Source organism: Echinops telfairi, unplaced genomic scaffold (assembly GCF_000313985.2).
Source record: "Echinops telfairi isolate 266 unplaced genomic scaffold, ASM31398v2 ScPeMD7_7469;HRSCAF=8507_1, whole genome shotgun sequence".
NCBI classification, from domain to species: Eukaryota; Metazoa; Chordata; class Mammalia; order Afrosoricida; family Tenrecidae; genus Echinops; species Echinops telfairi.
Window position 1 is genome coordinate 142,056,332 of NW_022111373.1, and position 16,128 is coordinate 142,072,459.

A 16,128-nucleotide genomic window follows, 5' to 3' on the forward strand; every position below is an offset into this window, starting at 1 on the left:
ACTACGTGAATCTCTGAATGCCTCTGTTGGGAGAATTTGTGAATGCTCTCCATTTCCCAGATACTCTAGCGCACATCATGCCTTTCTCTCTTTGAACCCTATCTATACTTTAGCTCCTCCTTTCTGGGATCCATATGGGGATCGCATGTAGGATCATCTGCAGGGCCTACTCCAGAACTGGTAGGTGGGTCCATGAAAAAACATCACAGTGCAGATCAAGAAAACTGTGGAAACTTGCAACATCTTTTGAAGGAAAAGTAAACACTTTATTCTGAGTGACCGTGTACAAAACTCACTGCCATTGAGTTGGTTCTGACTCATAATGACCCTATAGGTCAAGCAGGGCAGAACTTCCCCTATGGGACTCGAGACTATAACTCTTTACAGGAGTAGAGAGCCTCTTCTTTCTCTAGTGGAGCTTTTGGTAGTTTCAGACTGCTGTCTTTGTGATTAGCACCCTGCCATGTAACCCACTACCCCACCAGGGCTCTTCAGAGGTAATGTTGGAAACTTTCCATAAACCATGCACACGTCTCCATGTTGTTGTGCATCAGTCATTTAAGTATCAAGTTGACGGTGTAGGTATTCCTGTTAATACAGGGAGAGCATCCCACTGTTGACCCTGTCCTCATGCCACACATGTGTATCTTTCACTTATGGGTGTGTTTGCCCATCCTCCGCCCTTTGTTGTTACTCCCAAACCATTTCCCAACCCCAACACCAAATCTTCTTTCCATCTAACATGCAGGGAGTAGAATAGGCTGGGCTTCTAAGAGGGAAAAACAAAGTTATATTCTTCCCATTATGGCTTATTCAGATGCTGCCTAGTGCTCTTCTCAGTTTGGAAGGATGGACAGAGAGGGACGGGCAATGTCTGGAAGACAGAGCACAGAGTATTGGTCAGATGGGAGAAGATGAAGGCAGAGGAAGAAACACTGTCCACAGCACAGAGAACCGTTTGGAGTGACGTGTTCTAGGATAGTAAAGCAGGGCTCTGCAGGCCGGTTAATCACCCACTTTGCCTTTCAGTGTCTTTGTTTATAAAATAACCAGAGTGCTGAACTTCAAGAGATTTGGATAATTAAAAGAGCATGCATATGTAGAAGCCATTAGCTGGTCTAGGAAAGATAACTGGAAAACTGGATGTTGGGTCAACCTATGGGTCAACCTGCCTGAATTCCCAGGGATATCCCTAAAGGCCCTGCAGAGGGCAAGGCTGGATGCCCGGTATGAAAACATGCTGTTGATAGTCACTGTTCTAGATGTAAGCATTGACCCAATACTTGGCTTCTTCTCTATCCCCTTCTCTAGGTTCCTTATTTAGTTTTAGAGAATAGGCTCTGTTCCCTTCTGGGTGGGGCCAAGGGGTTGGGAGAGGCAGATCTACAAGGAGAACATCCTTGTCTGATGCAAAGAGCAATGGTGGGCTTTGGCATTTGGTGTGGGGCAGGAGTGCCTTCCTTCGGGGGATGGAATGACACGTTCAGGAATCAATGCCCAAACCTCCCATGTGTGTCATTGATCCCTGAGTACGGGGCTGGTATCCAGAGATACTCTCGTGAGTTCTAGGCCCACCACCCCTGGCTCTCCAGGGCTTGAGACACAAAACGGGGCAGGTAGCCGTATTCCCTGTGAGTTGATGGTGATAAGAAGCTATGTGAATGTGACTTCTGATGTAGGACGGGATGAAGATGTTTGTTTTTTTCAATCTCATATTTCATGCAGGGCTGGGCTGAGGATGTGGCAGGCATGGCATATGCCCTACGGTCACTGCCAGAGGGGGCTCCCTGCCTGCCACAGGTGAGAGCCAGCTCTGGGGTGCCTGCCCTATGGGAAGGGGAGGTGGAAAGGGCCAGTGGGGGAGGTGTGGGAGGGCTCTGCTCCTCCAGAGGTGGTCCCCAAGAGGACTTGCCATGGACCCCAAGACCTCATTCCATGAGTGTGATGTTCTTAGATGCTATCATGAAATTGCGATAGATTACGCCCTTATGTTTGTTGATTTTTCTATGATACCCTCTTCTCGGGACACTAAGGAAGGGTATAAAACAAACACGAAATTGTGAGTCTGGCTGCATTCCATAAAATGAATCTGAAGGCTTCCTCATTCTCCTCATGTTGCAAATGCATTTCTGATTTAAGCATTAGCAAACTCCATTAGGAGTCTCTGGGTGATGCTAAGGCTTAAGCACTCAGCTACCAACTGAAAGATTGGCTGTTGGAAGTCACCCAGAGTCCCCCTGGCAATCTACTTCTGAATGATCCTGGCCATTGAAAACCCTCCAGAGCACAGTTCTACTCTGATACACATTGGGTTGTTGGAGTCCAAATAGACTCCGTGGCACCTCATATGATTTTTGGATTTTTTAAATTTAAATGTCCGTGTGTTCTATGATGTTCTGGAATTGCCAACCTCCAAACAAATGGCTGATGAGATTACATAATAAACTAGGAGATGAAATTACGACACTGGACACCATACATTTCCACCTTTGTTTCTTTTCACAAACGCCTTTGAAATCTGCATCCTTGATTTTCAGGCCCAGCTCTTCCTCTCCACACCCCTGCCTTTTGGGGGGCTCAGGCATTTCTTACTGTCAGCAAGTGGCCGGACCCCACTTAACCAGCAAGCTCTGTGTCCTTACATGTCCAGACATTGTTTAAAAATATCACCCACACTCAGCCCTTCCTCAATGTCTCCTTTTTCAGCATCAAGCATTTTATAAAATGCTTTTTCTGAATACCTCTTCATGTCCACAGCCAGGCCTTCCTGTCCCTGATCCAACCCTCTCCAAGCGTTCGATGTACTGGTCATGGCTTTCATCCTGAGGAGCTGACCACGCTGGCCCAGGGAAAGCTCAGGTGTAACCTGAGGCAAACAGGTGGAACCTGGAAGGCAAACCAATCAATTAATAAAGTAATAAAGTTAACATTTTAAAAAACGTATTGGACAGAGCCAACCTGTGCTACAATGCCCAGTTTCCAATTGCCGTGGCTCCAATTGCGGTTCAGGGTGACCTCGTATGTGTGGGCCCAGACTGTGGTCCATACGGTTTCCAAGGGGCCATTTTTAAGAAAAAGGTCTCCAGACCTTTCTTACACTGCCCCTGTGGCTGGGACTTGAACCTCCCCCCTTTCAGTTAGCAGCCAGATGCATTAACCATCTACCATGTGCCCCACCTGGGCACTCATTCTACAAGTAGGTCTTGCTCACCCAACCTCTCTGGCTCCTATTTTAAGCAGCAGTCTCGGCTCCCATGAACCAGACCTCCTGCTCTGTTGCTAACACCCCTTTGCCTCCTTCTGCAGTGGTCAGTGTACATCCGAGCTGCTGTCCGGAAAGAGAAAGGGCTGCCCATCCTCGTGGAGTTGCTGCGAATAGACAACGACCGTGTGGTGTGTGCCGTGGCCACCGCCCTGCGGAACATGGCCTTGGACGTCAGAAACAAGGAACTCATCGGTAAGAGCCACGGCAGCTCCGTTGTGGAAGCTCTGTCTGTCTTGCAGGCTGCCAGATTGGGGCCGTGTGCAGAAGGGAAATGTAACATTCACTAGAGGCTTTACTTTTCCAGCTCAACTTCCAGCTGAAATCCAGGGTCCGGATTTGTCCTTTAGAGGGGAATGTGGCATGGTGGTTATGCCCTGGGCTGGTGACTACAAGGTCAGCAGTTTGAAACCACCAGCCGCTCTGCTGGAGAAAGATGAGCCTCTCTATTCCTGTAAAGAGTGGCAGTCTCGGAAACCCGCAGGGGCAGTTCGACTCTGTCCCAGGGTCGTTGTGAGTGACATGGACATGGTGGGAGTGAATTTGTGTTTTAGGTTGTTTGTGTTGGAGACCAGAGGGTGGGAGCAGGGTGTTTGCCGACATCACTAATTATTTCAACTTAAAACCAAGTGCGATGTTAGGTACTCGTTACTGGTCCCTTGATGTTCTGGTTCCCTGACAGCCTATTTGCTTCCCGCGAGATGGTCTGTTCAGTACTGAGGGGATCTGGGTCACTCTTCCTGCCCTTCTGGTGGTCTGTGGATGAGGCATGCTCCTTTCCAGTCAGCTTCCAGGACCCCGGCACAAAGCAACAAGATGCTGCCCAGCCCTGGACCATCCTCGGGCTATGGGTTAAACCATTGTGTTCCGTAGGCTTTTTGTGTGCTAGTGCCCGGAAGTAGCTCACCAGGCCTTTCTTCCTGCTCCTTCTCAGTCCTGAAGCTCCACCGGAGCCCGTTCTGCGCCATAGCCACAGGTACGCCTGGGCTGCGTGACCAGGAATGGCACTTGAGTGGATCTCTAGCACAGGGCTGAGAATTCTTCCACGGTACCGCTGCTCTGGTGCTGTAATTCCATTTTGCTTCCCAAACTACACCAAACTCACTGTTCTCAGCTCAGTTCTTTTGGTCCTCAGAAAACATAGATTCTTTCACGAAGGAAACACTAAGTGGGCAATAGGCCCCGTCTCTTTCTTCAGAGGATCATTCTTCAAAATCCACGTTGTTCAAAGGGGCCCTGGTGGCGCAGCAGCGAAAGTGCCTGGTTGCTGACCAGAAGGCCGATGGCTCTAGTCCACCCTGTGAGAAAGATACGGCCGCCTACTTCCCTAAAGAGTACAACCTTGGAAACCCCATGGGGCAGTTCTGCTCTGTCCTGCGGGGTCGCTATGGGTCTGAACTGACGTCACAACGTGAGTTTGGGCTTTTTGATGTACTTTGCTCTAAGCCTGTTGGGGGCCCTGGATTGTTAGGAAGGGGTTTCACAAAGCTGGTAGACAAAATGAAATTATGAAGTAATGAAATTCCTCCATGGACTCGTTGGAGCCTTCTTTTATCAATGGGCATAACCCAAAGCCTTCTTTGTGGGGTTTGCCTTCGAGAGAGAAGATTATGACAAGCAGAAGCGGGTCTTCTGGTGTGGTTGTCGGGAGGGATAGTAGAGCCAGTAAAGAGGCTGTCATGGGTGAAAGATGGACTGCTGTTTTAAGGGGTGGCAGGGTAGGCGGTTAGGAATTTGGGGGGAGGCAGCATGCCACGTCATCAGTGCGGAAGGATGGTCTAAACTGCCCACAAAGTGGGAGCTGGGATTGGGCCAGCAGAGCCAGGCCTTCCCAGATCCTGGTGTGCCTGGTGCAGAGAGGATGATGGGAGCCCAGGCCCTCAGGAACCTCCTCGGTGAGTGGAAAGGTAGCCATGTCAACGCGGATGGCAGCCCACAGGGGCCTGCTGTATAGCCAAACAAGCCCCCGAACAGAATGCCCCAGCTGGTAGAAGAGAGATGACCAGGTGTCACAGGGGATCTGGAAGCCTGGCCACAGGTCACAGGTGCTGTTGGGTGGCTGCTGGGGCCAGATAGCCATGCAGCTGGATCACCCACCATGGCACAGATTCAGGGTGATTGGCAGCCACTGGAGAACAGACAGGTGAGGTAATGGTAGGCCCAGGGTGAGGATACCAGTGTGAGCCACATCTTATACACAAACCTCCCCCAGGTCTTTGGGGAGGCTTGCTCAATTCCTAAGCAGAGTTCCCTAAGCCCTTTGTGATCTAGGAAGCAGGCCCCTGCCACCCCGCCCCATGTCCTTTCATTTCTTAATACCCAGCTCATTCTCCAATAAAGATCAAACAATGCACAGGTCCCTAGCCATTGATGTTCACAGAGGACCCAGACCTTAGGCCTGTGCCGGCCCCATGCAGTTAGCCGTTCTCTCTCCACTACATCCAACAGCAGGCAGTGAACTCACAACTTGATAGCCCGCCTTTCCTATATATTAAATGCTGATGCTGTGTATGGATTCAGCATATTTCAACTGGGCTGTGAGTTCAAAGAAGAGCCTTGGTTGCCTAATGGCTACAAGTTGGGCTGCTAACCACAAGGTCAGCAGTTCAAAACCACCAGGCACTCTGAGGGAGAAAGAGGAGGCTCTCTACTCCCATAAAGAGTTACAGTCTCCGAAACTCCCAGGGGCAGTTCTGCCCTGATCGGAATCCACTCCGTGGCCATGAGGTGGAGCTTTGTGAGTTTGATGAGTTCAAAATTCCAAAATCCCCTCTCCATCTCCCCTTGCTTTCTCCCTGGTCATTTGTTTCTGCAAACCCAGAGCTGGGGCTTCCGATAAAATCCTATCCTTTCTCTCTCACCGGGAGGAAAAATCAATAGCTAATCAGTCTACTGCCTGGGTGCTAACTACTGGGCATTGCGTGTGTGTGTTTGATTTCTTTTGGTGGATTACAATATATCGAAACCATGGACTATTGATTGGCTTCGCAGCTTCTGGCCATCCCTCCGTCCCCGGAAGCTGGTGATGTAGGTGTATGTGTGAGGCAGGAACGCTTGGAGTTTCATCCTGCCCGTGTTAGATTAAGCCTTTTCTATCAAATGTCAGCAAATGGAGCCAACTGTTTAAAAAAGGAAAAAACAGGAAACAGAAATGAGACTGTCCAAGGCGTGTGCATCGATAACTGTGTTTACCGTGAAGGAGAAAAGCAGAAGTAAGCCAGTCAGCATTTGGCTATGTGTCCGAGAAAGAAAGAGGACTTCTGCTACCCCTTCCCCTTCCATAGGGCGTCGTAAGTCATGGTTGTGATGTATCTTTATATACTGTGGTAGAGATCTTGCTATATCGGAAATGTGAGACAGATCCTTACGTCTTGAGCAGAAAGCTGCCGTGTCTTTGAACCAAGGATAAAACTGTTCAGCTTAGACCTCTCCTTCTTCCTGGGAACGCTCATTCACACCTTGCATGGGTTCTTCCTTTAAAGTTGACCTATGACCTAAGACTCCCCTGTATTGGACGGGGTTCTCTAGAGAAGAAAATCAGTGACGCTTATATGTGAATGTACACAGAAAGAGATTTATATTGAGAGGTAGCTCAGAGAGCTGTAGAAATGGCTCAGCCCAGTCTGGTTTAAAACTGTGGATCAGATGCAAGCTGGAGGCTTCTCCAGATTTGCTTAGGGGCAACATTTAGGAAGAACACAGGCTAATGGACGCGGAGCTGAATGAATCCAAGCTCGGCCCAATAAATCCAAGGTTTTCCCAGGTCAGCAGTCCACTGATGACTCCTGGGATCACCAGGCAATGTACTAGGAGGTAGATGAACCCGATGGAGGACCTGTAGTAGAAGTAAACTAGCTCCCTTCCCCATACCGTCAATCTCTACTGAGTCAGCACGCTCCAAATGGAAGCTCCCACAAATGGAAGCTCCCACAATCATATCAAGGCTGTGACTGGATTAATTCCATGACTGCTTCACAGTAGATCCTCTCATGGGGTTGATTACCCTGTGTTGGATCCTATATGAGAGAATCTCGGCTCACCCCAACTGGCATAATACCTAACCATTATATTCCCAAAAGATTTCTGTGGCACGGATTTCAGATCTTTATGTCCAGTGTTCTGCCGAACATGTCAACTTGGGGCTCTGAGGACCTCTCAGGCATGTAACGGAGCCCACGTGTAATCCTTATCATCACTGCCCCCCCACCCCCAACTCCAACCTGACCCTTCAGCAGTGTTCTTCATCTCAATGAATGACAATTTGTCCTTACAATGGCCCAGGACAAACACCCTAGGGTGCTCCTTGCTTTCTCATCCCCAATACCCACCCCATCCAAAAATCTGTGGATTATGAACCTTTCAAATTGTCCCGGAATAGGAGGATTCTCATCATCTTCATTCTTTTACCCCTAGTCCTAAAGTCCCAACATGCCTCACCTAGGCTGTCATCCTTACCTCCTGTCTGTTATCCCTGCATCTCTCCTTGGCCCTGCAGTCTACGCCCAATGCAGCAGCCAGATGGTCTTGTTAAGCCATTAATCAAATCATGCCATTCCTCTACTCAAAACTCCAGCGGCTCCTCATCTTACTTGGTGGAAAATCAGCAAACCTGCTATTAATATTAAATATACCACGGACTGCCAGAGAATGAGCAGATCCGTCTTGGAAGAAAGACAGAATGTTCGTTAGACGCAAGGATGACAAGACTTCATCTCACCTACTTTGGACATGTCTCTAGAGAAGGACACTGTGCTTGGTCAAAGAGCGGGGCAGCAGAATAGAGGGAAATCCTCAAGGAGATAAATTGACACAAAGGCTGCAACAAGGGGCTCAAACATAGCAACAATTGTAAGGATGGTGCCGGATGGGACAGCGCTTCGTTCTGTTGGATGGAGGGTCGCTATGAGTCGGAACCAACTGGACGGCACCTAACAACAGCAGGCAGGCACCGCTCCCCCTGACCAGCTCTCTGCTCCGTCTCACTTTCTCTTCTTCCTGCCTTACTAACTTTGCTGAAGTCGCGAGTGCCCTATGGTACCGTGACGATCTGAAGCACAAGTCTGGCTCAGGACTTTGCCTGACTTCTTTCCACCTCCGATCCTCTCCTTCCAGGTGTCCATGTGATCCTATCCTCACCTGACTCAGATATTTGCTCCAGTGTTATTTGCCAGTAGAACCTTTCTTGCCACCCTTTTCAAGATCCCAACCTCAAGTGCATTCCCTGTTCATTCTGCACAGCCCTGGCATCTTATAAACCCAACCCAAACCAAATGAACCACCATCAAATCGATGCTGACTCAGGGCCGCCCTGTAACATGTCATGTGTTCCTTACTGTGCTTATTGTCTGTCTTCCCCCTTTAGAATGTAAGCCCCATGAGGACAGGAGGTTTGGTCTTGCTTGTTCATGGATCTACCCACATTTGAGGGCGGTGTTGTTGTTGTTTTTAATTGTGCCTAGCATCAAGTAGAGACAGAATCTGTATTTGCTGAATGCATGAGGTTTCACTGTCTGGCCAGCATCTTCACCTAAACCCAAATGGTTAAAACATCAAGTAATGAAATTAAAGAAAGTGTTTTCTGAAGAAAAGACTGTACATTAACACCGACAAAAATCCAACATGCCATTTATTCTCTGCTACAAAGGGCTAACTAAGGTCAGACACAAAGGAAGACTCTCAACAGCCGTGTCATCAGGGTGGTACAGGGCTGCACAGCCCCTTGTTCTGTTGTACATAGCATTACCAGGGCTCAGAATCCACTCGGTGACACCTGACGACAACAACATTGATGACTGATGGTGAACAGTCACGGAGAAGTTCGGAAGTCTTGCGAGTCTTTTCTACACTTGCTCCTAGGGTTTGAGTTTCCATCCTAACGCTTCTGAGCGCGTTCCTCTAGTTGGTGATGGGATGGAGTGGAGTAGATGATGGGCTGCACACTGCCCTTAATGAAAGGTTCATGTTTCTTAAGATGCTGTTACCATGAAAACGCCCAATAGATTATTGAATAACAGTCATCTTACACCACCAGGTCCAATGAGAACCATACCGTAGGATGAAAAGAAATGTAACATAATTCTGGATCTCTGGCCCATTTCCATGGTTCCGTGTTTGCCTCTGCAATCCCATGACAGCATCCCATGGATAGATCTTTGTGTTCTTGATGCTAGGATGCAGTAGCAGAGGGTGTGATTTTACCATGCAGAAAGGGTTTTCTTCTTTTAAATAATAGCAATAATTAGCTTCAATAAATGAGCAAATAGTATTTTTTGGCATTCACAAGTTTAGAAAAATGCCACCTAATTACACCTATCAAACATTCCTAATAAAGATGACAAGCATTTATTGTAGCCCCAGTCCCCGTCTCTCCCCAAAAAACTTCATACACAAAAACAGTAGGAACAACAAAATCTTAAATGCACACACTAGCTATAGAGAGGAGAATTGTCTGCTGACTGTCAACCCATTGCAGTAGAAATCCCAGTCAAGAGGAATTTTAACTTTTTTTTTTTAATGTCGTTTTCTTCTTCTGCACTTGTAGTAGATAGATGGAAAATCAGAGATTATAGCCAAACAATGCTGCAGCATAGCATAGGCACTACAAGAGACCTTCCCCAACATTCTATGTTCCATGGGGGGCTTGTCATTGTATTCAAGACACCCCTCCCCCAGACACACACCCGTCTGAAGTCACCTCTCGTCTAACTACTGATTCCCATGAAGGGTTCAGCAAGGTCAGCTTTTGAATGATCACTTAACACTTGCAAACCTTGGCCCAAGGTGCCCTTGCATCTGAAGGCTCCTCTGTTAACTCAGGGCTCAGGGTGGGCAGGGCGGGGGCAGCCCCTATTTGATAAGACCTCTTCTGTCTCGGATGGCCCCTGTGTAGGGTTGTGTTGTGCGTGTATCACATCTTTCCCCAATGAGATGAATGACATATTAATGTCTATGCCTTAGGGTCCCTAGGAAGGAGAATTGGTGGCATCATGTATTAGGCATTGGGCTGCTGACTGAAACAGCAATGGTTTGAATCTATCAGCCACTCGGAAAGATGAGGCAGTCAACTTCCGTAAAGATTTACAGACTCAGACACACTATAGACCATTGAAATTCACCACCTTTGAGTGGATTCTGCCTCATAGTGACCCTCTAGGAGAGGGTCAACTGCCCCTGTGAGCAGAAACCTGGTCTGTCTTGGAGGGTCAGAGTGAGAATTGACTTGACTAGCACTTGCTTATGCTCTCAGCCGGCACGCAGGGCATGTTTGATGGATTTATTAATTGATGGACAGTTAACACATGTCCTTCATTACAAAGCACCAGCAGGCGTGGGAGGTGTGGTGGTGGTCAGTTGGTGGCCACGAAGCCAGCTGTGACTCGTGGTGATCCCCTGTGCAGCCGAACAAGACATTGCCTCTGGCCGATCTGCCCCAGGCCATTGTGGCAGCCGCTGGAGATCTTGAGCGCGTTCCCACCTAGAGGGCTCACCTCCCCACTCTGTGCCAGATCCACGGAAGTTTCCTTCGCTAACTCTCAGACCTGCATCCCTCAGCCTTTCTGCCTAGTCTGTCTTAGTCCAGAAGCTTCATCGAAACCGTTCTGCCATAAGTGACCCTGCTGGTATTTGAAATCCTAGTGGTGAAGCTGCCATCATCCTAGCAACACACAAGCCACCACAGTGGGATCCACTGACCGATGACCGTGGTAGAGGGAAGGTTTAGGGCAGCCCAGGGACAAGGCGAAGAGGCACAGGGGCAAGTCTGCTTGAGTCTCTCGACAGGACATAGAGGACAGACAGGTGAGGTTTCTTCAGGTCCAGGATGCTGATCAAACTCATCTGCTGCTGCGTTGGGAGAGGTTTGAGATGGGGGAGGAAAGAGTAGCATCTTCTGCCAGCGGCTGGCTCGTTGCCCACTGTGTGTGTTGGCGGATCCACTGCCCCCCTGAGCTTGCATTGGCAGCATTAATAGTGCACCCCGCCCTTTGCCTCCTTGGTGGTAGCATGCTGGCATGCTGTGGGCATCCTGAACTCCCTTGCACCCTCTTAAGGCACAAGGAGAGAAAGTAGCCTTGACTTCGTGAACCCTGCCCTTCCCCCATTCACCACAGTCCTTTTTCTTTCTTTTTACATTCGTGACGAATATATGGATAACAAGACTTTTCCACTTCAACGTGTTGCACACGTAGCATGGAAAGAGATGAGGCTTTAGACTCCCATGAAGAGTTACGATCTCAGAAACCCACAGGGGCAGTTCTACCCCGTCCTAGAGCCTCGCCAGGGGTTGGCATCCACTCGATGGCAACAAGTTTTTGTTTGAGGATGGAGCTGCTGGAAGGTGGTGGGGGGAAATGCCATCATCTTCCCATTCCATCTTTCCATGAACTTTGTGTAGTCCCTGGGGCACTATGCAGTGACATGAATCACATCCGCCCTGCGGTACCACCGTCACCACTGCCCTTCTCCATGGGTTTCCATCTCCCTCCATCTGCAGGGCCCATTCATAGATTTGAGGCTCCTTTGCCCCATCCTTCCCTGCCTTACCTTCTCCATCTCCAGTGCTAATGGTATTAGACAAGAGTCACTACTGAAACCTTTCCTTTTCCGGTTTGGGGATTGGCTGGCTTACCACATCTGGGGTGACCTTTAAAGATCTTCCTTTGATCGATGCCCTCAGATGCTCGCCTATGAGGCTCCATTCTTCACCTTGGGCCAGTCGTTTGTTCCCTTTTTCCACTGACCACACTCCTTTGGCCCCCAAGGTCCAGGCATCTACCCCTATAGCAGTGGTTCTCCACCTTCCTAATGCTGCGACCCTTTCATACAGTTCCTCATGTTGTGGGGACCCCCCAACCATCACATTATTCCTATTGCTACATCATAACTGTCATTTTGTTACTGTTATGAATTGGGCGACCCCTGTGAAAGGGTCGTTCGACCCTCAAAGGGGTCACGACCCACAGGTTGAGAACCGCTGCCCTATTCTAACCTCAAAGGAATTTCCAAGCAGAATCCCCCATCCTGTGGTCTCAGACTTGAGTCATTCCCTACAGAAGGTTCCTGTCTCCACCAGGAGAGAAGGAAGAGAAAGCCCCTCCAGGTGGTCCCAGCACCCCGGTAACCCCTCAATGCCAGATTTGTGGAATCAGGAGCAAAACGAGGGCAGTCGCTTGCTTTGAGAGTCAGTTGTTTTTCAAACCTGAAGTCCACGGCTATTTCTTCTTCCACACAGGGATTTTTAATTGCCACATTTCATTTACTGGGTGAAGGGAGGTGTGGGAGGAGAGTAGGATGGGGGTGGAGGGCATCCCTCCCTGGCACTGTTCTCTTGCCACAATCTAAATATTCAGATAAAAGGCTTTCTGGGGGTGCTGTACATGTTGGAATGAGCTCTGGTGTCTTAGTAGGGATGATTTGAGCTGTGACCCGCAGAGTCAGCAGTTTGAAACCCCCAGCTGCTCCTTGTTTGAAAGACGAGGATTTCTACACCTGTAAAGGGTTCAGGTTTTCATAACCTACAGGGGAGGTTCTCCCCTGTCCTGCAGGGTCGCTATGTGTTGGCATTGACTCCACATTAGTGAGTTTGTTTTGGGGGGTTTATAAATATTGGGGATAGATGATGAGTGTTGCCTGTAGTTAACTAGAAGCCAAAGCTATTGTTGTTGAGTTGGTTCCGACTCCTGGAGATCCCGGTTGTCACAGAGCAGACGCAGTGTCCTGTTGGCTGTCGTCTCTGCAGAATGACTGCCCGGCTGCTGACAGTGGTTCAGACGGCCAGTCTTTAGATTAGCGTGTATCTTAGGTACGGAGTGCCGACATCACATGGGACGGCTTTCATGAGCACAACTTTATCTGCGGAGCCCAGAAGTTGGAATTCAGGGTGCTGGCTCTCAGGGATGGTTTCCTCTCTGGGGGACAGTTTCCTCTGTGGGTCACTCTGGGGAAAGGTCCTTGACTCTTCCAAGCTTCAGCTTCTGGAGATCTTCCTGTGGCCTGGCATGCCCCGCCCCGTTCTCCTCTCCCAATCACTGTGCCCTCCTGCCCACCACCTGCTGGTGCTGTTTGCTTGCCTCATTAAGATAACAAAAGCAACCTATTTCCAAGAAGGACTGACTATAGCCGGAGGGCTCGGCCCGGATTTGTGACCCATAGTCTAGGGTGCACACACTTCTACCCAGAACACCAGCCACTGATTTGTACCCGCAGTGCCACCCAGGGACCGTCCTTGAAACATGTGCTACTCCTTCCGGGAGTGATTGTGGTCTCAGCTCGCGCCAGCCGCCTGCTATGTGGCAGCTCCCACTGAGCCATGGGCATCCCATCAGGGAGCTCCTCCCACTCACAGAGCACGCCCCCTACCCATTGAGGAGCACTGCCCACTCCAGGCATCATCTATAGGGAGCGTTGTCCATGGGGGAGTGCCACCCATGCGGGGAACACTCCACCTTGAGGGTGTGCCACCCAAAGGGGAGCACTGGCCACTCGGGCATCTTCCATTTTGGAGTGCCACCCATTTGGGGAGTACCACTCCTGTAGGTTTCTCTGAGAGGTTTTCTGCGTCCAGGACAAAGCCCGGGCTCCAGAACCTTCCCAGGGCAACTCCGGAGGACGAGATTTCTTTTTCTTTTGGAGACTGTGCAAGCCTGACTGTAGGAAGTCGAGGTGAGAACAGTTTAGAGACAGCCCTTCTCTGCTTTTCAAAACATGTTTCTCCAGACCCAGGCAGATGTTGCTTTAATTAAAAGACGTGCAGTTTCAATTAGGATTTTTAAAAGGAGCCTGGTTTCCCAGACAGGGTTCTGTACAGGCTCACTCTCCGCTGGCCCCACTGAGAACTTGACCTGCAGAGCCCAAGTCCACGCAGGAGGGAAGCTTGTTCGCTGGCTGCCATACGGGATCCTTCGCTTAGCTGTCTGTGAGGGACCAGTTGTCTCCCACGCCCCAGCGCCTAATCTAGTAGCCATTTCCCCTCTTGGCAGAGCCCTGGGTTCTCTGTTAATTAACTTTGGACACCTGTTGGGGCATTATAGAGTCTGGGTCTAGAAGATAAGAATTCCTTAGAAAGAGAGTTGTCAATAAATCGGAAAGCCAATGATTAGTTTGTGAAACAGGACTTAATGAATCACCCCTTGGAAATACTTCACACGGGGGAATTTTTTTAAAGAAATTTCCATCTTATTGAAATGCAGAACCTCCACTTAAAGACCTCAAAAAATAGAGTGGGGGGAGGGACTAAATTGATAGCGGCTGTCCCGGTCTTCATTTTATGCCTGGCCAACCAGTGTCCAAGGCAAAGCTATGGACAGAGAAGGCCCGAGAAATGAAATCACCCTCCTCCGACATCCCTAATCTTGAGACTCTAAAAATAGCAACAAGGATTTGAGCAGCATGATGTTTTTAGATTGTATTTCCTGCTCCATGTGGACTGTCATCTTCTCTCTCTCCCTCTCTCAAAATTGGTCTTAATCATATGGAAAGAAATTATTATTTTTACCTTCTCCTAGGCCAGGAGAACAGATTACAAAACAGAAAGAATTTCATTTCATTTGGGGCTGATGTTTAGTTCTGTGTGTTAGGCCCGATCTCTAGATTCCGGGCCAGGGTTAGCCACGGGAGCTGTGCTGGGGCTTCACTAGGAAGCAGGTGGTTTCCAGCTCCTCATTCACCCAGGAAAACTCGACAGGGGGCAAGGGTGGCAGCGGATTCACTGCACTTGAGCTTGACCTTGGTGAAGAATACGGAATCTACCATGGATGCCAGACGGGGCTTCCTCCTCGCATAAACAGTGAGAGGCTCAGACACCTGCAGGGGACAGTTCTACCCGTCCTATAGGGTCGCTATGCATTACCATCAGCTCAACGACCATGAGCTGTTTTTTATTTATTATTATTTTGGGGGGGTGGATGCCAGAAGAAGGAACCAATATATATATTTGTGTGTGTGTGTATGTATACATATATATACACACACATATATTTATATACATATGTGTGTGTTATAACAAATACAACCAGGACGCTCCTTGGAATCCAGGCACTCTGCTCCCTTACACTGAATGCCTCCTCAGGAAATGCCAGTTCTTACAGAAGGAAGTCGTGTCTGATAAAGAGAGGGCCGTGGACATGAGGGACCCCTGAGACCGATGGGCAGAATGGCTGAAACAACAGACTCAGACAACGCAGTGATCATGAGGATGGCACGGGTTGGGACAGTGTGTTGGTCGCTTGTCCTTGAGGACCTCCTGAGTTGGAGAGAACTCAACCGCAACGATGATGACGAGCCGGAGCATAAATTGGGTGGGCCAGTGGTGCTGCTGGGGTGGGTGTGGGAGGTGGTGGGGCGGGGGTTGTCTCTAAAGTAGCAGGAGGAGGACAAGGCAGACACTGTAGAGAGAGAAGGTGCTTGGCCCTGCAGGAAGAACACAGCGAACTCCCTAAGCAAGAGGCCCAGGGAGCCAGGCCTGTGAGAGAGAAGTCTGGGGCTGGGGCTGGAGAGGGTAAGCCCCTCAAGGCCGGATCCGGACTGATGGTGGCACCAGAGCAGATTTTGCCCCTAAACATGGTGCCTAGGGGAGAAGCATGCTCTGGTCACCTGCAAGTCTGGGGTCAAAGGACATTTGGAGAAAGAAAAAGTCAAGCATCCCGCCACTCCCAATAACTTCTGATCCAAATGTCCAACAAAGTCTTTCAGGACACTTCCTTTAAATTCAATGATGCATTCTCTCTCTCTCTTGTTTTCCATGTAAGTGACATATCTATTGTAAAATAAATATAAAAAGTTAAATATAAAAATGAAAATTATGTGCATATAGGATATAAAACAAGGAGTCATTACTCCCATTGCTGTTTCTGAAGGGTCATCCATCCTGG

At 49.1% G+C, this 16,128-nt stretch overlaps 1 protein-coding gene across 1 annotated transcript in view; it reads left to right on the plus strand.

Moving 5' to 3' along the window:
* The window catches only part of CTNND2 (catenin delta 2), an 840,020-nt gene that overhangs the window by 720,442 nt on the left and 103,450 nt on the right, over positions 1-16,128 (plus strand). Inside the window, exon 15 of the mRNA XM_045285280.1 lies at positions 3,307-3,457. Within this exon, the coding sequence (XP_045141215.1) occupies positions 3,307-3,457 (151 nt within the window). The remainder of the gene's footprint in view (positions 1-3,306; positions 3,458-16,128) is intronic.